The sequence below is a fragment of the Panthera uncia genome, chromosome E3 (assembly GCF_023721935.1).
Source record: "Panthera uncia isolate 11264 chromosome E3, Puncia_PCG_1.0, whole genome shotgun sequence".
Lineage (NCBI taxonomy): Eukaryota > Metazoa > Chordata > Mammalia > Carnivora > Felidae > Panthera > Panthera uncia.
Window position 1 is genome coordinate 32,594,759 of NC_064815.1, and position 21,747 is coordinate 32,616,505.

A 21,747-nucleotide genomic window follows, 5' to 3' on the forward strand; every position below is an offset into this window, starting at 1 on the left:
GGGGGGGCTCTGCGCCTTCGCTGGGCGTGGTGCGGGCAGGCCTGCTGGGGCCTGGGCTGAGTTTCGGGTCTGGTTGTTAACTGTGTGGAAGAACAGGAGGACCCGGGCTCCTTTTGTGCCCTCTGTGGTCTGAGCACCCAGCAACCAGGCGTGCTGCCTGTGCCAAGCCCCAAGAACCTCTGGGGGCCCTTCTGGTCTGTCCTCCCCGTCCACAGGCTGTTGGGGGCAGACACAGGGGCCACTGAAGCTGGCCACTAAGTGTTTTATGTATTCTGAGAACAATAGCGGAGAGTGGTAGTTTCTCCCCTCGCAGAGAGCTTCCCTTTAAAGGCCATGTAGGGCGCCCCGGGGTGGTGGGTGGGGTGGACGGGAGAGGACTTCCAAGTGGAGGCAGCTCTCTGAGCAGGACAGAAGTCTGCGAGGCGAGAAGGCTGAGTTCTCTCCCTGGGAGCTAGGCCTTTGCCTTCGCAGATGCTGTCCTAGGAGGGCTCTGGACGCTCCTGGGCAGCGTTGGGGGGGTGTGGGGGGGCCAGTCCCTGGTGGGTCCTCGGCTGTGGCTGTACCAGGGCCGGTGGCAGGCTGGGCAGGGCCCTGCACGTGGTGTGGACTTCGCCACCCACCCTGACCCGAGGGTACGGGCCACAGTGCCCTGGGAGGGGGGAGGGGGTGGAGTATGTTTGTGAGGGTCCACCCTGGAGAGCCTCCGGGGTGAGGACAGCCGCTGGTTTCACACACCCCTGTTTCTGCACGTCATGTGCCTTTCTCCGGACAGGAAATGTCAGGAGGCTAACGAGAAGGTCCAGGAGCTCCAGGCCCGCCAGGAAGCGAGGGCTGACCAAGAGCAGAGGATCAGGGTGAGTGACTCCGTCTCAGACACGGGCCGTGTCTGGGGGCTCTTCCCCTCCTGCCTCCTCGGTGGGGGTGTGCTTAGGGCGCCTGGGGACGGTGAGCTGCCCGCGCCCTGGTACCGCTGACACCGCTGCCTGTCTGTGCGTGGCGCGCCCGCGCTTGGTGCTGGGGATGCCGCACGAGCGAGAGGTCCCCCCCCCTTGGAACTGGAGATCTTAGAGGAGAGGCTTTGTCCCGTGGAAGAGACTCGCCTGTCACTTGGGTGCTCGTGTGGCAGGAGTGGGTCTAGCGTGGGGGGACGGTGTGTGTGTTTCTCCGAGGCGTCTCTTCGGGACACCGTTGCCGCATGCCCTGGGGCAGACCTGCGCTAGGGTCCTGCCCCCGAGCGGGCACGACTCCCCTGGAAGTGAGTGCCGAGGACGTGGCACAGAGGCACACCTCGAGGGCGAGCCGGGGCCGTGGAGGTCGACTCTGTCCTCTCTGTCCCCGGCCTCACTCAGGATTTGGAGCAGAAGCTGTCCCTGCAGGAGCAGGATGCTGCGGTCGTGAAGAACATGAAGTCGGAGTTGGTGCGGCTGCCCAAGATGGAGCGGGAGCTGAAGCAGCTGCGGGAGGAGAGCGCCTGCCTGCGGTGAGGCGGGGTGGGCGGCGGGCGGCAGCAGCGGTGCGGGCGGCGGGGCAGAGGGGCGGGGGGGGGGGGGGGCGCTGCACTCCTTGTCCCGGCTCCTTCTCTTGCCTGTGCGTGGCGGCGCTTTGAGGGATGCGGTGTCCGGCCCCCCAGGGAGATGCGAGAGACCAACGGGCTGCTCAGGGAGGAGCTGGAGGGCCTGCGGCGGCGGCTGGGGCGCCAGGAGAAGATGCAGGAAAGCCTGGCGGTCCTGGAGCTGGAGAAGGAGGTGAGGCCGGGGGCGTGCTGCAGGTGGGGGACCCCGGGTGTTTCGGGCCCGCCTTGCGCTTGCCCGCCTGAGATGTGGAAGCTGCCGGGCCGGTGCCGTGGGCGGAGCAGCGGCCCCGGAGCCGCCTGGCCGCACGTGTGGGTGCCGGCGAGCTGGCCCGCGGTGGGGAGACTCCACCGGGAGCCAGCGGGCCCCTGGTCGCGGATCGTTGTGCAGGCCGGGGGGCCGAGGCGGGTGTCCTGTGGGGAGGACCCGGCCCCCTGCCGTGGGGGCGTCGAGGTGGAGGAGGGTGAGCGCTTCCAGAAGCCGGAGAGAGGGCCAGGAGTGGGTTCTTCCTGAGAGCCTCCAGGAGGAGCTGTGAGAGCGCGTGCTCTGTTCTCAGCCCCCCGGAAGAAATTGGAAAACTGGTACAGATAGGGGACGTGGTGCGGGGCGCCTGACACAGACCGGCTCCCACCCGCAGATGGCACGGACGCCCGGCTCCGTTTCCTCTCCTGTGTCTGCTGTTGGGACGCATGCTGGCGTTTGTGGGACGTGCTCGTAGAGCTGGTGCGAGGGCGCGGTGCCGAAAGCATCCCGTGGGCGCTTCTCCCGTGGGCGCTTCTCCCGTGGGCGCTCCGGGGGGCGCGGGAGCCTGTCTCATCCGGTGCGCACACGTTACACTAGCGCTCAGCCTCCTGGTCTCTGTCCCCCGGTCTCGCTGTCCTTCTGCACGGCCCCCCCCAGGTCGTTCCCTGCCGCCTCACCTATGAGCCGTGCAGCCCTGCGTCGTTTCCTGGGTGGTGGCAGCGTGCTGGCAGCTGTCCCGCAGTTGGTCACAGCGGAGGCCTGTGGCCTCACGGGGTGGGAGTCGAGCTCCTCGCAGGTGCTGGCTGACGTGTGAGCTTGGCCCGCAGACGCAGCCCCAGACGGAGTGTTTCCTCTGGACAGTTGTGACACCGGTTAAGGCTTTGTCTCTCGAGTCACACTGCCTCGTGGGACATCCTGCCATGGATGCTCGCTGGCTCTGTGGCCCCGGGCAAGTTGCTTAACTTCTCCGTGCACCTGTGTATCGAGGAGCATCAGAGTGTGCCTTGCAGGGTTGTGGGGGCTCCGTGAATTCACGGCGAGTACTTCCCCAGTGCCTGGCGTCGGTAGGTGGTCGCTAAGCATCGGCTCTGTGCCCAGCTCTGTTACCCGGCCCATGCCCTCACGTGGTAGGGGCCACTCGAGGGACCGAGGGAGTGCGGTGATGCCAGGACCGTGCTTGGCCCGGGCGACGGGCACGGGAGGCCGGACGAAGGCACGCGCTTCTTGCCCTCAGGTGGTTCCGTTCCAGAAGGGGAGGGAGACTGACCTGGAATGCAGGTCCGCGTGAAGCAGCGTGAGGAACGCAGGGTCAGGCAGCCCTGCGCGTGGCGCCAGGTGGGGGACGTCGCCACCTTCTCCCGTTCTCCCTGTGGGGCCACGTCCACTGTGGACACTTGGGCGCTAGGGCTGAATGCATCTGCCCTGGGGCCCGGCGTCCCGTGGAACCCCTGGACCGGGGGAGGGGCGAGGGGTCTTGTGGCTTCAGCGCCCGGTCTGCCTCGGGGCCGCTCGGCCTGCTTCTTCCTGAGTCTGCGGGGCCGGCCGCAAAGAGGCGCACTCGTAGTTGGGCGGGAGCCGTCTGCTCCGGAGCGGACTCCATGCCCCGAGGCGTTCGGCTGAGATGAGGGCAGGCTCTTCTGAGGGGTCAGGGAGACTTAACCTCCTCCTTGTCGCCGACAGCTCCGCATGAGGCTGGGTGGTCTGGGGACCGACGTGGGGTTGTGTGAAGAAGGGCGGCGGGTCGCTCGCCGCGGAGGCCTTGGCAGGGGTGGGGGAAGATGCTGGGGTCGTGGCACCCTCAGCGTTCGCCTCCTTGTCTTTGCAGAAGCTGCTGGCAAAGCTGCAGAGCTGGGAGCGTCTGGAACAGACCACGGGCTTGAACATCAGGTAGGCGGAGGGCGCCCCCGGCGGTGAGGTCCTGCCTCCCCTGGGCCCCCGGCGGCTGGAGCCCCTGGCAGAAGCCCTGCTGGAGGCTGCCTGGCGGCTTGTGCAACCGCCTGTTGGGTTTGACGCGGCACTTTGCTGACAGGAGGGAAATGCAACTAGGGGACTGTCCCTGCCCAAGTCTTAACGTTCTCCTTTAAGGTCGGTGGTGGCGTGGTGGCAGGCGTTTGACCGCACTGCAGCGGTGGCTTCTGTTAAAGGACCTTTGCCTATACTGAGGGAGCGATTGCTTTTGGGGGCGAGCCATTCCCCTTAGGCAGATGGAAGACGGGGAGATGGACTGAGTTGTCAGGGGTGAGAAGGGAGCATCGTTGTCCCGTCAGGACCCCGCGGCGTGCCAGCAGGGGAGCGGCAGGATGCAGAGGGGCAGCGGTGGGGGCAGCTGGGCGGTGAGCTGGCGCCTTGTCCTCTGATGGCCCGGACGGCCTGGGGGGGCACCTTTCCACTGCTCCCTGCCGCCCGTCCTGGGGGCTACTGCCCCTTGTTCTCCAGCATCGCCGCCTGTCCCTCGGTCCCCGGGACTTTGGGCCCCCCTGTGGATAGACTCCTCCCAACAGCTCTGTCCTCGTCTGGTTGTTCTGTTCTGGGCGAGGGCTGGTGGGAGACCAATCGTCCCTGTTCGTCTGGAGCTGGGGTGTTTCAGGAGCCTCTTGTTTCGTCAGCTTGTGCGACTTTAAGACTGTAGCTCCCTGTTGTCTTTCCTGCCGCTCTTGGAAACCGGGCCAAGATTGAGAGCCTTCTTTAAAGAGCTGTCCCGTAATTACACTGTCCGAGGGCTGGTTCTGGAACCTGCCGTGGTTTCCATCAGCGTTACTGACTTCGGTGTCTGTCCCTTGTAAATGCCTCCTCGTCGTCTCTTTGCCCCGCTGAGTCCCAGAGGACAGACGAGGCTGCTGTTCCTTCCTGAGCTGCACCCGCCGCCAGACTCGTGGAGGGCTGACCCGGTGGTGCCTCACCTACTCTCTGGGCTTAGTAACTCACCAGAACGCTTCCCTCCTGCACCTAGGGAGGCTCGTCAGAAGAGAAACCTCTGTGACTTCTTTCTCTTGTGGGAGATCAGAGGCCCACTCGTGCCCGATCAGACCAGCTGGCGGAGTGTCTGAACGCCCAGCATGTGCCACAAAGCCCTCGACATCAGTCAATCCTGGGGCTGGTGCACAGCTGGCGGTCGCCTCTGGCCGGGGCGGAAAGTGTGGTTCCTCCTCTGGCCCTTTGGTCTCGCTTCCAAATCGGAGGGCCTCCCTGAGTGTGGCTGGCACGCAGGGGGGGATGTGGGGGGGCCTGCAGAGGTCTGCGGGCTGACCGCCAGCTGGGGTGCTGCTTCTGCCTGGTCACGCGCCTGTGTGTGTGTGTCATGTGTTCACTCGGCGGCCGGGCCCTGGAGAGGCAGAGGAGGGGGGTGGTCGAGGGCTCTCAGAGGTGGGGGCTGCTTGGGGCGGGCGGGAGGGAGAGGAGGGTGTGAGTCTGTCCCTGGCGTCTCTGCCCTCCCCTGGCTCGTGGGCCCCTCGCCAATCTGTGCCTGGCCCTGGGCCAGTGTTCCCGTCGCCGGGAATGCAGCGCACGCCTGGCCGTGTGTGTGGAGGCTTACAAGTCACGTACTGCGGAGCGGTGCTGGCCTCCCTTCTGAGCAGCCGGAGGCTTCTGGGGAGGCGGTGAGGCATCCTTGTGGCCCTTGCGTCCCGGCACCCCTGGTGAGGGTCCCCTGGAGGGGCAGGTTTTCTGTCGTGTGCCCGGTCATTCTGTGCCTGGCCAACGCGGGGGTCCCTGGGGAACCTCAGTGTCTCCTGTTCACCCTTCCTGTCCGCAGCAGGGCGCCTGGGTGGGCTTCACCTCCAGTCACTTGTGTCCCTCTGAGGTGAGTCCGTGTGTCCTGTAACAGTTGGTGGGTCGCAGGCTTGTGTGTTGGTCCAAATGCAGGGAGTCAGTCTGTCCAAGACCGCACTTGACCTTGAATGCCGTGAGGAGGAGTTGGGCCATCCTCTTTTGTCAGGTCTTGGGCAGTTGGAGGTTTGTGAGCTTGTGAGCGGGGAGGGAGACCTGGGGGAGCCTACGTCCGGCAGAGTTGAATGTGGGGAGGGAGACGGGCGGAGGGAAATAGGGCACAGGGAGAAGTTGGGATCCCTGCAAGGAGGGAGGGGTGGACCCGGTTGGGAGCGCTGAGACCACTGTGGGTGGCCGGGGTGGGTCGGCCCCGGTGGGTGTAGGGTGGGTGGCCTCCGACAGCGTAGCCGTCGTGTCTGCGGCTCACTGTCAGACCTCGGTGAGCGGTGCCTGAATCTCTGTTTGGCCCCCGCCTGACCCTCAGGGTTGTGGGGCTGTCTTGTGCCTCATTTTACACATCTGCGAGTGGAAAGATTTTTCTAGAATAGTGGTTTCTCACCATGGAAGTCAGACCTTCTCCCTGTGAAAACCTGTTTTCACGCTAGGCCGGGGGCTTGCGCCCCCAGAGCAAGACCAGCCGGCTCCGAGAGACGGCAGTGAGTTCCAGTCCAGCAGGTGCCCCGGAAGCAGGAGCTGGAGGGGCCGGGAGGGCCTTAGGACCTTAGGACCTGGCAGGCTTGATTCTCCTGGCCTTTAGGCCAGGGCTTTGCCGCCACTTTGGGACTGAAGGGACTCGCTTGGCGTGTGTCGCTTGGTGTGTGTGTGTGTCGTGACCCCCAGGCCCCGGATCCTGTCCAGGGTCTCCTGGGCTTTGAGAGCTGCCGCCACTAGGTGGCGCCCCCGGCCCCGTGATCCTGCTCCCTGCGCCTTGAGCGCCTCGGGCCCTTTGGCTTTCTGGCTCCAGACCTCTGCCTGTCGTTCTTCCAGGCCCTCTGCTGCTCCCCGTGGACCTCACGTGCTACGGCCACGGCCTGGAGGAGTAGCCCGTAGGTGGCCGGCTGGCTGCCGTTGACTGTCCCACCCCTGCCCTGTTCTTGCCCAGCCTCTGATCCTCAAATGCTTGATGCCTATGAGATTCTGGTGTCTTAGCACAGATATTCCTTGCTTGGGCTTTCCTCTGGGCGCAAGGCTGTGGCTCTTCGCACGTTCTTGGAGGGCCCTGCGGCCTTGCCAAGGTTGGGAATAGGTCGGGTCTAACGCCTGGAACAGACCAACCCCCTGGAGTTGACACGGCCTGACCGTTGCCACCTTTCTCCCGGTTCGGGATTTCTCACATCCTGAGGAGCCCAGAGGTGTCAGGGAGCTGGTTACGTGAGCTGGCTGGGGCGGTCCGGCAGTGTGACCCTGTAGGGAAGCCCCGTGCCAGTTTCCTTGTCTGCCAGACAGCCTCGTCCACCCGGATGTTGCTGGACGCCTGTCTCCAGCACGTGGGTCCTGCGGGCTGGAGGCAGGTGGGCCGCCGGACTCGGAGAGTCCTGCTGGGAAGGAATACTGCACCGTGTTGGGTGGGGCCTGCGTACTCGGGGGGCGGGGGGGAGGGTGGTGCCTGCAGGTCCCCATCCCGGGGCAGCGAAAGCCGACTGAGGGGTTCGGCAGCAGTACACAGATCGCGCCGGCGTGCGGAGAGCTGTGACGTGCTGAGCCTTGTCCGGGGAGCGCGGCCCGGCGGAAAGGTTTGAAGGTGCTGAAGGCGGACACCAGGAGACACTCTGTGTCTGTGTCAGCCTGGATGTGACCTTCCGGGGGCACTGGGGAAAGACTGACGGAGAGGCCGGTGGGAAAATGGAGCAAAGGGGGTACCTGCAGCAGTAGACGGGCCTTTCCCTTCACACAACCGGGGTCGTTTGCTATTTAAATAGGTTAGAGAGGAAACGTGATCGTCTCGGTAGGTGCGGAGGCGTTGGTGGGAACTCAGCACCCACGCACAATCGCAACCTTTGAGCAGTGTAGGAGTGGAAGGGTCCCCCCCTCCCCAAGATGCGGCACCTGCTGTCCCTGCGTCTAGCCCGCCCTCTCCCCGCTCCTCTGCGGCGGCAGTGGCGGTGCGGCCAGCGCACAGTGGGAGAGAGGAGGAAAGGCCCGCGGCCGGGCGGGAGGGCGTAAAGCTGTCTCTGGTGGGGGGCAGCACGATCGTCCGTGTAGGACGTCTCTGGGCATCTGTAAAGAGCCGGAAGTAGTAGGTCTGGCAGGTTCACAGTTACGAGGACAACGCACACAAGCGGACTGAGTTTCTGCGTGCCAGCAGCGAACAGTTGGAGGCACGCAGCCCCGAAGAGTCGCGTTGGAAATGTGAGGCTGAATGCAACGGAAATCTGCACGCTGTAAAGTAGAAGTTCTTTCTAGAATAACAGGAAGTCATCTAGCAGTGATATCAGCAATTGGAGAGCGATCCCGTGCTCGCAGGTTGGAGGAGTCCGTGGTGGGGACACGTCAGTGTGCTAAAATTCATACTCACCTCCAGTGCATTCCCAACCAAAGTCCCAGCAGGCCTTTTGGTAGAAACCAGCAAACTGATTCTGGAGTTTCTATGGAGACGAAAAGGATCTAGAATAGCCAGCCTTGTTTTTGAAAAGAAACCGTGGGCTTATGATGGTTAATTTCCAGATGCACCATAAACTGTATTGATCAAGGCAGTGGGTTAATGGTATAAGGATAGACTTATACGTCGACGGAAAAGACTAGAAAGTTCCGGAATAACCCAAGAGTATGGAATCTGTTGGTCTCCATCGAAGGTGACAAGATAAATCAGTGGGAAAGAGTCAGTCTTCCGCAGACGGTGCTGATGCAGGGGGATGTCTGTATGGACAGATGTAGATTCTGGTCCCTTACTGTTCCAGCATTGAACCAGTGGGGCGTGGACCTAACCTGGGGAAACACCAAGGCTCTGGAAGCTTAGGACACAAAAGCGTGAACCAAAGATGAAAAAAAATTGGTCACTTAGAGTTCCCCAAGACGAGAAACACCTTTGCTCTCAGAAAGACGCAGTGAAGGCAAGAGGCAAACCCTGGGCCAGGTGGCACTTGGGAAACCATTTGGTGGCTTCCTGCAGGTTTACGACGTGACCTGGCTCTTCCGTCCTGGTTCTCACCCAAGAGAGGTGGAAACGCGGCCTCACAAAGACGAGTCCCGGAGTCTTCACAGCGGCCTGTTCCCACCAGCCTGCGCGTGTGGACGGCGGGTTTGCCCGGCCGCGGGGAGTGGGTCGACGCGTCCTCAGGGGGTGCTCCGCAGCCACGAGCGATGAGCCCGAGTACGGTGCTCGGACGTGGGGGAGACCTGCTGACGCCGGGTGCTAGGAGGCCACGCACGTCTCGGGTTGGGATGCGATGGGGGCGTGAGGGGCCCTGGCAACGTGCCGGAAGTCGCCTGTCCTCGGCTACTGTGGCGGCCGCTCGCGTGTGCGTGCTCGTACGTGCGTCCCGCCTCTGTGGAGCTGATCTGTGGGCGATGGGAGGCTGTGGTGGGGGTGCTGAAGCTTCCATTTTGAGTGGAGCCCATCCCCTGAGCCGGTCGGGCCCGTGGGCAGCGGGACTGACCCGGGCTCTGTCTGCCGGCCTGCGTCTTGGGGCCTCGGGGCAGGTGCCGTGGGCATGACTACTTAAATTCACCACCGGCGGTGGGGGGGGGGGGGGGGGGGGCGGGGGGGGGGGGTGGGGGGGAGGACAGAAAGTGAAAGTCGCCTTCCTTCCTCCCGCCCTCCCCTGACTGCTGCCCTCCCACCTCGCATCGCCCTCAGCCAGGCTGGCTCTCTGTCACCGCCGCCCGGTCCCCATCATGCAGTGCTCTCGTGCCTGGGGTGCTCTTCTCAGAGGAGGGGGCCTGGGGTCCCCGTGCTCACCCCCGGTGTGTCCAGGCCCCGTCCGCTGCCTCTGTTCTTGTGTGGCTTTCTGGAAGTCGTACGAGCACGCGAGCCCTGTGGTGCCCTCCGTCACACGGCGCTCGGTCCGCGTCCTGCACGTTCCCGGTGGATTTCCAGCGGTACTTCCGCACCGGCACGCGGCACTGCTGAACCGAAGAGCCGCACGGCGCTCCGCGAAGTGGACGAGCTCTGTGTTGCCTCAGGCCCGTTGGCGGACACTTCGGTTCGCGGTGTGAGCGGCGCCTGAGTGGCCGGACAGATTCTCAAGCAGGCGTTTTGCCTCAAAGACGGACGTGCTTGAGATCGGCAGATGGTGCCGGACTGCCCTCCAGAAACGCCGTCCGGCGTACGAGTGGCACCGCTTAGTTTGGGCGGCACGCTCTCCGAGGTCTCGGCAGAGACGCGGTGTGGGGCCACGGTGCCGCGAGGAGGCAGGACTCTCCAGCGGGCGGCTTTTGAAAAGTTTGGCGGTTCCCACTGTAGGAAGCCTTATCAGCGGGCCTGGAATGCACATTGAGTCCCTCTGTAGTCAAGCCCCTAATTTTGTAGAGGAAATGACTTGCTGGTGGCGTGTGAGCCTCTGCGATTTGGCTCCTTCCCCCGTCCTTTTGTCCCCGGATCTGGCCTGGTTTCAGTCCGGCTGGGAGGGCGTAGCGCCTGTCAGGAAGCCCACAGGTTCGACGGAGTGACGGGTCTCGGAGGATGTTGGCGCTAGGGAGGCCGAGAGGCTGGCGGGTCTCGCTGGCTCTCAGGCCTGGCGGCCGTGCCCCTGAAACTGCTGGCCTGTCACCCGCAATGGACACGGGAACCCGGCACCGACCTGCATGCTTCCCTCTCAGCGGCCTTTGTTGGCTGGCCAGGTGACCGGTCGCCCCCGATGTGTGATGTGTGAGGCCAGTCAGGATGACAGTGAGGCGGAGCACGATTCCTTCTTATTGGCCGCCCCTGACACCTTTGTGGCCGCCCGTCCTCTGGTCGCCATTTCTAATGCCCTGGGTCTGGGGTCACTCGGGACGCGAGGCGCTGCCGGCCCCGGGGGGGGGGGGGGGGCGTGCCGTCAAGCTTCTTTCACTGTTTCTCTTGGTCTCGGTTTGGTTTCTTTTGCGGCTCCAGACGAGGAGGAGGTTGGGCAAGAGTCTCACCTTCTGGGCGCTTGCAAGTGTGGCTCTTTCTTGTGGCCTCAGCCGTGGACGTGGCATTGTTCCTTCACCGGCTCCTTTGTCTACCGGAAGCTGTTCTCTGGGAGCCCCGGCCCCGGAGGGGCGCCTTCACCCACCCTGGGCTCTCTGTCGGCCTGCGCTCCTGGGGCGGGCTGGGCCCCGGCGGCCCCAGAGCTGTGCCGGCAGGGCCCGGAGACTTGTGAGCCCATCCCGGCTCTGCAGGTCCCCGTGGAGGCCAGCGACAGAAGCAGGCGTTGTCATGATTGACTCTCAGCCACGTGTTTGTCCCTCTGCTGGGCATCCTCAGTCTTCGGTCTCGTGAAGGAAGATCGGGGCTTGTGTTCAGAGGCTCCGAGCCTGGCAGCCAGCGCATGTGGTAGACGTTTGCCGAGTGAGTCGTGGTAGGACTGCTCTCCTTTTGTGCATCCGTGTGTGTGCTTAGCTGTGACTTGGGACGGGGCCCCTGTCGGCTGGCTTGGCTGCGGCGACAAGGCTCCCGTGTTGTTCACACTGTTGTGATCCGGTGGGAATCAGACGACAGGTGCGGCAGAGAGCTTCCTGACAACCGACTTTCTTCAGCTGCTACAGCCCATCCTGGGTCCGGGGGAGCAGCCCCGGCCCGTCCCTTGCTCCCCATTGAGGTTTCAGATGTGAGTCTGGCCTCCGCTCGCCAGAAGCGGGCAGAAGCGGGCGTGCGTGGCGAGGCTGGACAGAGCAGCATCCCCGACGGGCCGGCTCCCCACACTGGGCCCCGCTGCGGCAGTCCCGGACGGGGCTGGGCTGCCCAGGGGGCTGTGACGGGGACCGCAGTCTGGGGCACAGTCCTGTCCCCTCTGCCCCCGTGCGCACAGCAGGCCGTGCCTACCGCACCGTGGGCAATACAAGCAGGGCAGCGCTTTCCTGGAGGGGCTCCGCCCTGTGTGTGGTCACCCTGGCCGCGCAGACGGTGGGGCAGGTGCCCTGTCCCAGGTGGACGTGCCTGGTGGTTCGGCACTTGCGGTGTGGCCCTCGAAGCGCTTTGGAGAGCTTCACTCCAGCTTTATGGACACGGCCCTTCTGCCTCTGTACATCGTGTTAAATCGATTGTAAAAAGTCTAAAGCCAGGTAGCGAAAGGATTTAGACAAAACAGGCTGTGCTGGGTTACCCGGGGATTAGGTTGGAGAGGGAGGAGGCACCTCCCTGTTCGGTTGCTGCAAACTTGGAGAGGCCTTATTGAAGTCCTCCTGGGGGGTCCTCCCTCGTCCCTGCCCAGGTCCCCCACCCCCAGGCAGAGGGAGAGGGGGCTGGGAGCTGCCTGGAAACATGGGCTCTGGTTGTGTGGACACGAGCTGGGGGTCGCGGCTTGGAGGGTGGCTGGCCTTTGTGAGCACCGACTGGGAGCCCACGTGTCCGTGAAGCAGGGTCACGGCACGAGCGCAGATTTGTGTTCTTAGAAGCCAAGCGGGATTATCCGTTAGATGGTGGCTGCCAATCGGCACGGGACTGCGGGGCGGCCGCGATGGGCCGTGTGACGTGGCTTTGCTGCACTGTTGCTTCTGTGTCGTTCCCACTGTTCCCGGGTACGAAGCCCGGACCTCCCTGTCGTCGTCGGCGTCTCAGGGACAGAATGCTGGGGCACGTGTTGACGGCTCTGCACCGCACCGCGCGCCCCCCCCCGCCGCGGCTCTGGTGCGCCACGCGGGCTTCAGGCCCCGGTGGCGGTGGGGATGGCGTCTGGGCCAGCTGGGTGGACGCTCCTCAGACCTGCTGTGTACCGCAGGCTCTGGCCGTGGCCACAGGTGAGCTCTTGTCTCCTGGGAAACGTGCCCTACAGCGGGTGGCCGTCCTGAGGACGAGGAGGAGGCAGGGCACATAGGAAGAAGGCGTGCAGGTGCAGGGAGAGGCGAGGACCAGCTGGGTAGGCGCCAGGGGGTGGCGGCGGCCACCCCCCAGGGGCTGGTACTGCCGTGCCTGGTCTTCGTGTGGCACAGCTGGGACCAGGAGGCCTGGGTCTTTCTCACTCGGGCTGCCGGCCGCGAGTGCACCCTGGACGGGCGGGAGCGGAGACCCTTGGCCTGGAGCGGGGGCCCTGCTCGGCGGTTCCTCCCGCCCTCACGTCTCCTCCAAGTCTTAGTTCCGTGGAGGCCACGGCGGGTTTGTCCTTGGCGAGGAGGCGCGGCGTTAATTGTTCCCGTGTCTGCTGTTGCTCTCGTTTCGCTTCCGCAGGTGCTCATCTTGAGTGAGGTTCCTGTGCGGCCGCAAGTGGGGTCTTTACTTGAGGGCACGCATTCGTGGTGACGGGCGGTGACGTGGTGGGGACCCCGGGCATCTCCGGGCACAGACGCTGAGGCCTCAGGGCTTCGGGAAGTTCACTGGGTGTTTTCTGTGGCCTGTGGGAAGCCGTTGTGGAGCGACCGGGGTCATTTCAGATCACAGGGGGCTGGAGACCCTCGTCTGAACACGTGCTGCGTTCACGTGGCTCGGCGTTGAGAAGATGTGTCGGGGCGATGGGGACAGTTCTCCTCTTGCTCTGCCGGCCACAGGCCTCCCTTCCTGCCGGCCGCTGGCACTGCTGGCTTTGGTACGTCTTTGCGCAAGCGCTCGATGCACGTGCAACTGACGTGTCTGCCGGCACGCGCCTCGTTGAGCCCCCGCTCACCGTGTTGGAGGCGCTGGTCCAAGCTCTCTCGCTCTGTGTCGCGCCCAGAGAGCCCAGTTTCTGAAAGGCACGCGATGCTTCCTCCTGCATGTGGTATAGTTAGGGGACGGGGCGGGAGACTGTCCCCTCTGCAGAGTTTGGGGTTCCCCGAGGCCGGCCTTGGTTTCAGTGATGGCCGGAAGGGCTGCGGGCTCCAGGAAGCTGTGTCTCACAGCTGTGGGGCTGTAGGGCTGGGAGCGGCACACCGCCAGGTCACCGACCAGTGGCCTGTCTCCACCCTTAATCTGAGTCCCTTCACCCCTGAGGAAAGGAACCTGTTCCAGCCGGCTTGCTTTAATGACTTTCATTAACCGACTTAATGAGGCCTGTACTCAGGAAGTCTGTTTTTATTGGCCAGTGATTCCACGTCCCTTATCGATGTCTTGCCTGGGGAAGGACCGTAGAAGCTTTGGTTGCAAGTTATCTTTCTGGATCGGTCAGTCTGTGTTAATTGGCGGTGGGGCACGGAGGCCACAGGCTGTCCCTGCCAAGGATCCCCAGTGTCCTTCCTGTCCCACTTGTCGTGGAGAGCCCGTGGGTAGAATGTATGGTGGGCGAGTTTGTGCACTGGGCACGGCCGCCCCAGTGCATGCTCCCCGCCTCGTGGGAGGTACACGTTCTTGAAAGCACCACCCAGACGGCGGAAGGGATAGCCGGGCCTAGGACAGCACTTTCTGTACTCGGGGAGCCTTTGTACTAGGGGAGGGGTGGGGTAGGCGGTGGCAGGGCAGGTCGGGGATGAAGTGTGAAGGGGAGGGTGAGTGTGCAGCCCAGGACAGAGGCCACAGGCTGCTGAGCAGGCCGAGGGATGGGGCGGGCAGCCGGCTGTGACAGTGACTGGCTCCAGTTTGGAGCAGGGGTGCCACAGGGACAGAGCAGAGGCTGAGAGACGTCCTCAGCACACGAGACAGGAGGTGACCTGGCCCAGTTGGGGGCCTGGGAGGGTGCAGGCAGATGGGGCAGACACGGGGATAGGTTTTGGCTCTTAGGAAGGGAGAGCTGTGGACTCTATGTAGCACATGTGCGTTTGAAGGGTCACAGAAATAGCCAGAGGGAGTTGTCACGGGTGCGCAGGTCTGGATTTGAGGGCTCCCTCTGGGTCATCTTCGCATGACCACTAGCAGAGGTGGCCAGGCCGGCCTAGGGAGCAACGCGGAGGGGGAACAGCAGAGGCCTGGGGTCCAGGGCCTCTCCCTGGCAGGAAGGCTGCGCAGAGGGGGCCACTTGCGGGCTTGCCCGAGTCTGAGCTTCCTCGTCTACACGTCAGGGATGGCGTCTAGCCATCGGCTGGCAGAGCGATTGGCATGTGGTAGCTGGCAGCGCTTGTCAGTCCCCGTCCCCTGGTGGGGGGAGCACGCCCTTGGCCCGAGGACACCTTGGGACCGCGCTGGGCCCCAGATGTCCTGGGAGATGGGACGCCAGTCTTCCCTGGTCTGCATGGGAACCTCACCTGTTTGGCCGCCTACCTGTGTCTTAGAAGGTTGGTGGCACCGGGGAGGTCAGGATGGGTCACAGAGAGCGAGTGGGTCCCCACACCGCTGTGGGGCTGTGGCAGTGACATTGGTGAAGCCTGTGGCTCGCACACGCGGGAGAGGAGGTGATGGGACCCTGGTGCAGTTCTTGGTTCTGGCAGACATCTGGCACCTGCCAGTGTCCTCCGGTAATGTTGAGAGCGCCGACCTCGGCTCTTGGCACGCAGCTCCCGTGGCTCTCAAGCGAGGGGGTGTCCCAGGGACAGGCGTGTGTGCGTTTGTGTGCGTGTCTGGGAGCCCCGGGGCAGCCTGGCAAGCTCCGCCGCAGGAGGGGAGGCAGGGCCCTTCTGGGGCACACGTGTCTCCTAGGGAGTTGCAGGATTGTCTGGTGAGGGTCCTCTCTTTGCCTCTCCCCTCCCGCCACGAGTGAGTGGAGGGCCTCTGACCAAGGGGACCGTGTCCTGAGCGGGAAGCTCGCTGCTGACCTGTAGGGCCCTGAGGAGGGCGGCTTTGAAGACTTGCCTTTTCTGTGAGGCTCTGGGGCCCTGACCCAACCGAGCGACATACAGAAAACACGTTCACGGCTCTTCAGGTTTTGTCCTCCGTGATCTGGGAGCTGTGCTAAGCAGGGTGTCTGAGTGGCTCGGATAGTGGCCTGGTTTAATCAGGGGTGGGTGACAGTAGGGATAAGTGTTCGCTGCCGGCTCCGAAGGGCTCAGGGAGCCAGTCCTTCCTAAACGTTTACCGTTTCACGTGGCAGCTGGCGAGACGGGGATTGATGTACGGGCTTTAACCGGAGACCCGAGCCATCCCGTGAGAGACGGGAGGAGGGACGGGCAGAGCCCTGCCGGCTCTGTGTGTCAGAGGCTGGGTCTCTCCTCTGACACCAAGGCCTGTCTCTGCCCCTTGCTTCGTGCTGCCTCTGCCAGAGTCACCGTTGCCGTTGTTGCACCCGTGTGGGCGTGGCGCGAGCGTTTACAGTATCTCAGGCCGGTGCCGGGTCCGTCAGGCACGGCTCCTGGGAGAGGTGGCCCTTGATCTTGAGCTGAGAGGCTGGGACCTTGTTCCTGGTGGGGAAGGGGCTCGCACGAACCCACCCACCCAGAGCGACCTGGCGTACCACAGTTCCAAGTGGTTCGGCCAGCGTGTGGGCGTGTGGTGGAGGCCGACGGGATGGCGGGGATCGGTTCTTGGAGGTGTTTGGGTCTTGCTGTGGAGAGCGGACCTTGGCCTGCAGGGGGTGGGAGGGTGGGGTGGCGAATATCCACTGTGTGGCAGGAAGCACTTCCTTTCCATGGCCTTTCTGCGGCCTCTTCCCTGAGTTCTGAGACACGGCCTTGTCTTCAACTAGACCCTGCCTGGTAGGCATCCGTGTGGCTGGGTGGCTCAGAACAGGTGCGGAAGCCTCGTGCCGGGGGCAGGGTGCCCCCTCGGGGGTGGTGGGACGGGCTGCCTGTGAGCGGGGGTCGGCAGCGGGGGTGGGTAGTGGGCACATCTCGAGAGTCAAGGTGGCGGCAGGTACCCCGAAGGTGTCTCGTGTCCCAGGCCAGGTCCCCTCCATCGTGGCCTCTGTTTCCTCTACAGGCGAGTGACGCCTGCCTGTTTCCTGCCGGCCTTGTCACCTGGTGATAGAACTGAGATTTTGGGGAACGTCGATCCCGTAGTCATCCTTTGCAGGTTTGAGGCCTGCCGCTTGGCGGACAGCAGGCCGGCTCTGGGGATAGAGCCACGACCCAGCCTCTGCCCTCACGGTGGGAGGACCGAGCGTTCTGAGCAGTGAGGATAGCCGGGGAGTCTCTTGACGCTCAGAAAGGTGAGCGTGTGCGGCCGGATTTTGCTGGAGTGTCTCGCGGAGCTGGAGTCGACCATCGGTTCCGTCTTTGCCGGATTTGAATAGTGTTAGTGGGCAGAGGGCCACGTGTTATTTGTGGTCTGGAGATTGGTGGCCGACGAGGTTCCAGAGTGTGTTTGTTTCAAGACGGGCCCTGCTCTGAAGAGGACCTTACTTGGCCCCGAGGACGGCTCTGTCGGAGCTGGGGCCGCCCTGGAGAGGCCACCCCGAGAGCCTGCCAGGCCAGCGTGTGCGTGGAGTGTCGTTGCCGTCCCTCCCGGCTGTGGGCGAGGCGGCCCGGCTGTCGCCTGCTCGGCAGAGGAGGCCCCGGACCTTCTGGGGGCTCACAGGCCAAGGTCGTGCGGCGCGTCCGTGCCGCCTGCGTTGGATTGCTTGGCTGGTCGCGGTGCATGGTGGGCGCTGCCCTCCGTCACCTCCGTCCATCTGGCTGGCCGCGTGGTGCCGTGCAGCTGGGTCCTGCGCCTTTGTGAGCCGAGCAGCCTGCTGCTGGCATCTGAGGCTTCTGTTGGGGCCCTGCCCACCGGCTCGCCCGCGGAGCGTCAGCACATAGGCGGGCGTGCAGCCTGTCGGCTGATAGCAGCTCTTTGAGGCCTGATGGCTCCCAGCCGAACTTTGGCAAGGAAGCCCTGCCAGCCTGCTGGAGGGCTGGCCTCCCTGCCTTTGCTCAGGGCCGAGCACCTTCTGGCACTGCTGGGATTTGCTTTTCAGATGGGGGAGGCTCTGCGAGGTAGGGGAAGACAGTAATTACTTGGGAGAGGAAGATTGAACTTTAGGGGCAGCGACACGACACTCTCCTGTTCTCGGAGGCGGCTGAGTGAGGAGATTAGCAATTAATTTTTATTACGCGCAAACTGCTCTCCGTTCCGTGGAGCCAAACAGTCCTCCCACAGCTAGGGGCGGGGCAGGCTCCCTCCTCCCTCCTGGCGTGAGGCTTCAGGGGGCTGCCGCGTGTCAGCTCGTGCACTGGTGGGAGTGGCGTGTGAGTCTGCGTGGAGGACACTTAGACACACACGCTTCTGTTCCCCGTTTGTTCTCTGGCTTCCGCTCTTCCTGCGTCGCTGCGGTTTGCTGCGCTCAGGCGTCGGGAGCGCGCTGCCTTTCGTGAGGGTTGCAGTTACACGCGTGGCCACAGGCTCACCCCTGAGAGCAGGTGCGTTGCAGCACGCTGGGCTTCGAGAAGGCGCCGTTGAACCTGGGCGGTTCTTCACGGGCTCTCTGGGAAGGTCAGGGTTGAGAAGAGCCGCCAGGAGCTCTTCCCGGCCTAGTGGTTGGTTGGGGCATTCTCACTGTTTCCTAGAGCTCAGCTGTCCCAGAAGGGGTCACACCGCTCGGCCTGGACCTTTGGAGCCACTCCCCTTTAACTGGAGCTCCGTTGACATGACGTGGCACTTGGTGTGCAGCTTAGTGACTCGACAGGCCTGTGCAGACCCTGCTCAGCACGGGCGGGCTGCTGTCTGTCCCCGCCATCCCTGGGACTCGGTGCCCCCACTCTGTGCCCTTCGTGCCCGTCCGCCACCGAGACAACCTTCTCCTGGTGGAAAATGTGCTTTCTCTTGTTTTGTCCCTTTGCTCGGCTAGTTTTCTTTTTGACTTTTCGTGACTGAACAACGGGTGCCTGGGAGTGCTGGGTTTGGGGCAGAGGCTACAAGTGTTTCCTGTAAGGGCCGGGGAGTAAATATTTGGGGCTCTGGGGCCCATAGGGCCCGAGCGGCATGCCGGTCCTCACCTCTGCAGCACGGATCGCGATGACCAGCGTGGGGGCAACGTGGCCTGGGACCTGGGACTTGTCGTGATGACACTCGAGGACCCCCGGCCCCAAGCAGGACTGTGGGTCGTCCTGTGGGACAGCTGCCCGGGACAAGATGTAAGTGAGCGGGCGTGGCCCTCTCCCTGAAGGCCGTGGTGTGCTGACCCGTCTCGGGGTGTGGGGCTGGCCTGCCGGCCCGGAACTTGGCTCTCTCCTTTGCCCACAACTTCTACTCGCAGAGGATGGCACTGGTTTCCTTCCTTCCTCTTCTCCGCTCTGGGCGAATCTGGTCGTGGGATGTGAGCTGGCTTACAGGTCATTAGCGGGGGTGAGCCTGGTGCCCGATCGGGGCGCCTCAGTCGCGGTTCGGCACCACTCGGGTGGTGTGGGCGTCACGCCGGGAGGCCTTGTCGGGGCGCCTGGAGCCGTCGGGAGGGAAGGTCATTCCCCACGGACGGGCAGCGCTTGTGCCTTCTCCCCGGGGCTAAGCGTTTCCGGGACGGGGACCGTGGTCAGATCTGCTCCATGCCACAGATGCTTGCCGGGTGACTCTGGCGGGCAGAGGATATGGTAGGGTACGTGTGGGCCCTGCATCGCCACTGAGCAAAGCGGGGTCATATTACAGGGCCTCCCCCCCCCCCCACCCCAAGTGGGCCGGGGTGGGAGGGCCAGAGCAGGAGGCCCCGCCCGTTCCTGCGGGGAAGGTGGCTTCTCAGGGTGGCCAGAGTTGGCTGGGCCCCGCGGCTCCCCCACTGATGGCCGGACTGCGGGGCCGGTGGAAGAGCCCAGACGGACACCCCGAGGCCACCCCTTGCTCCCGCCAGCCTGGTTTCCGGGAATCTCCCTCCCTGCAGCTGTCCCCCCCAGGCTGCCCTGGCCTTCTGCCTCTGAGGGCTGCTTCGGTCCCCTTCCTCGTGCTCCAGGACGGCCGCCGCCCCTTCCTCCGTCTCTGTGGCAGGAAGCTGCTTGTTTCTGTCAGAAGTGTGAGCCTCCGTTTGCTGTGCCTTCATTTACTGACAGCCCTTGCCAAATTAATTTTATTTAATTATCTCCCGGGGCTAAGCTTGAATACATTTTGTGTTAAGTTCACATTTTTTCCCCCTTTTCTAAACGAAATGGACTTAATATCCTTGTTAAAATCTGATTAAAACTAAAATTGAGTTTTTTGAAGTCTGATTATCCCATGAAATGGAATTTTTAAACGTAATTACGGTGGATTTGCATATACTTTTCAGCACCATTGAAAAGAAAGTTGCAATAATTTCTTAATGACATCCTTTCTGTCATCTCCTTGGGGCACGGCGCTCGCGTAGGAGCGAGGCAGGTGAGGGAGAAGAGGTCCTCTGTCCTCTGCTTGTTGTCAGAATTTGTTGTAAATTCTCTTCCGTGGAAGACCTGTTCCCAGGGAGTTGGCCTCACCTCCTCACGCTGTCCTGTGCTGTCGCCGGTGTGTGTGTGTGTGGGCGGGGGGGCGGGGGGGGGCGGCCTTCTGGACACACCCGCCGCTCTTACCATTGAGGCGGGCGGGGAGGGGACCATGGCCTCCGGTGGCCTCCCCTCTCGGCCCGAGTACGGATTTATGATTGACGAGTTACTCCGTCCTCATTCTACATTACGTGTGTGCTGTTAAAAAGGACGTAAACAGAGTGAACACATTTCATAACCGCGGGGGAAAAAACACAAGAGGCTTTCAGAGGGCCACCTCCTTCCTCTCTGAGAAACACCACTGTTTCAGAAAGGGTCGTTTGCTGTGTGTCCCCGGATTCGTACGCCTGCCGCGACCTCCTCCTGGCGGTCGGTCGAGGGCCTGAGTTCCCGGCCCTCCTGATCCAGGGCCTCCATGTGCCGGGGACGTTGTTGCTGACTGTCCCCGCAGGCTGGGACTTCCTTTGGAGTTCCCTTTCCTGAGCTGCACAGAGGGCCAAGCTGGGGGCAGGCACGGGGGGTGGGGGGGAGGGAACGGGGGGATTGGACCCCCCTGGAGCTTGCCCTGTAACGGTGTGTGGCTGGTGCTGGAAGACACTCCGTATCTTCACGAGAAGCTAGGAATAGTCTTCGTGTGACATTTCCCGATTTGGGAAGCGGTGCCTGGGCTCGGTTAGCTGGATTTGGGACATTACCAGTGTGCAGCTCGGGTGGGTGGCCTGGATACGGCCTGCGTCCAGCCACCCCACGTGCCCCCCTCCTATAAAGCCACCTTGTAGCCACGGTCATCGCTGGGCCTTGTGTGTGTCCTGTCCCCAGACCCTGACCTGTGCCCTTTCCTCCTGGGTGTGCCTGTCACTTTTACCTGTGTCTGAGGTAACAGGGCACCACCAAGGTGTCCAGATGCTTCCTTGAGATTTCAGAGTTGAGGGGGGCTCTCAGCTGGACCTAACTGCTGGGCTCCAGGCTTCCCCCACCCCCTACCCCCCGGGTTTTTCTATTTTTGCTTTGTTTTCTGTGGGGAGGACTCTTTTGTTGGTTTGTTTAAAGTTTATTTATCTTGAGAGAGAGAGAGAGAGAGAGAGAGAGAGAGAGCAGGCGAGGGGCAGAGAGAGAGGAAGAGAGGGAATCCCGAGCAGGCTCCACACTGTCAGCCGTGAGGCTCACGCGAGGCTGGGTCTCCTGAACCATGAGATCATGACCTGAGGCCCCCCAGGTGCCCCTGGGAGAACTCGCCTCGTGTGCATTTTATGAATGGCTCCAGGAGGAGCAGAGCCCTGGGGCTTTGTGCTGCGTCTTGCTGAGGGATGGGGTGGAGGGGTGTCTGTAGGGGCTGTGGCGCAGCCTAGTAAGCACCAGTGAGGGTCCCATTTGCTGGGCCGTTTGGAGCTTGACCAACTCTTGGAAACCACTCTGGGCCGTCCTGGAGAGAGAGGCGGTGGGAGCCTGACATGTGGGCCTGATGGGGGAGTGCTCCTGCCCGTGATGAAGGCTTGGCTGAGCTGAGGTCCCCGCCTGTGGGACGGGTTCTGGAGATGAGAGAGGACATACGTGCACTGGTCCCCGATTGCCCTGGTCCAGATTACTTTGGGACTTAGCAGCTTCAACAACAGCATTTCTCCCCTTAAGTCCCCGCGGGTCATGAATCCGGGCAGACTGACCTGCGGTGGTGTTCCTCTCAAGGCTGCACCGAGAAGGCTCGGCTTCCCTGCTCACGCGCGTGCGGGCAGCGCTCGGTGTCTTGTCACGTGCGCCTCTCTGCAAGCATCATTTGGTGGTGCACCTGGCCCTGCCGGGTTTGTGAGCCAGAGGGGGGAGAGTAGCAGTGCCAGCAAGATGGGAGCCTCTGTCTGTGACCATCACGGAGAGCCGTCCAGCCTGGAGGGGATCTGTGACCGTCAAGGAGGGGCCGTCC

At 63.2% G+C, this 21,747-nt stretch overlaps 1 protein-coding gene across 3 annotated transcripts in view; it reads left to right on the forward strand.

The window, feature by feature from the left end:
• MAD1L1 (mitotic arrest deficient 1 like 1) overlaps positions 1-21,747 on the forward strand; it is a 317,349-nt gene that overhangs the window by 10,614 nt on the left and 284,988 nt on the right. For all 3 annotated transcript variants that reach the window (XM_049638985.1, XM_049638986.1, XM_049638987.1), the window contains 4 exons: positions 773-854; positions 1,350-1,480; positions 1,631-1,745; positions 3,640-3,701. In XM_049638985.1, coding sequence (XP_049494942.1) covers positions 773-854; positions 1,350-1,480; positions 1,631-1,745; positions 3,640-3,701 — 390 coding nt within the window. The remainder of the gene's footprint in view (positions 1-772; positions 855-1,349; positions 1,481-1,630; positions 1,746-3,639; positions 3,702-21,747) is intronic.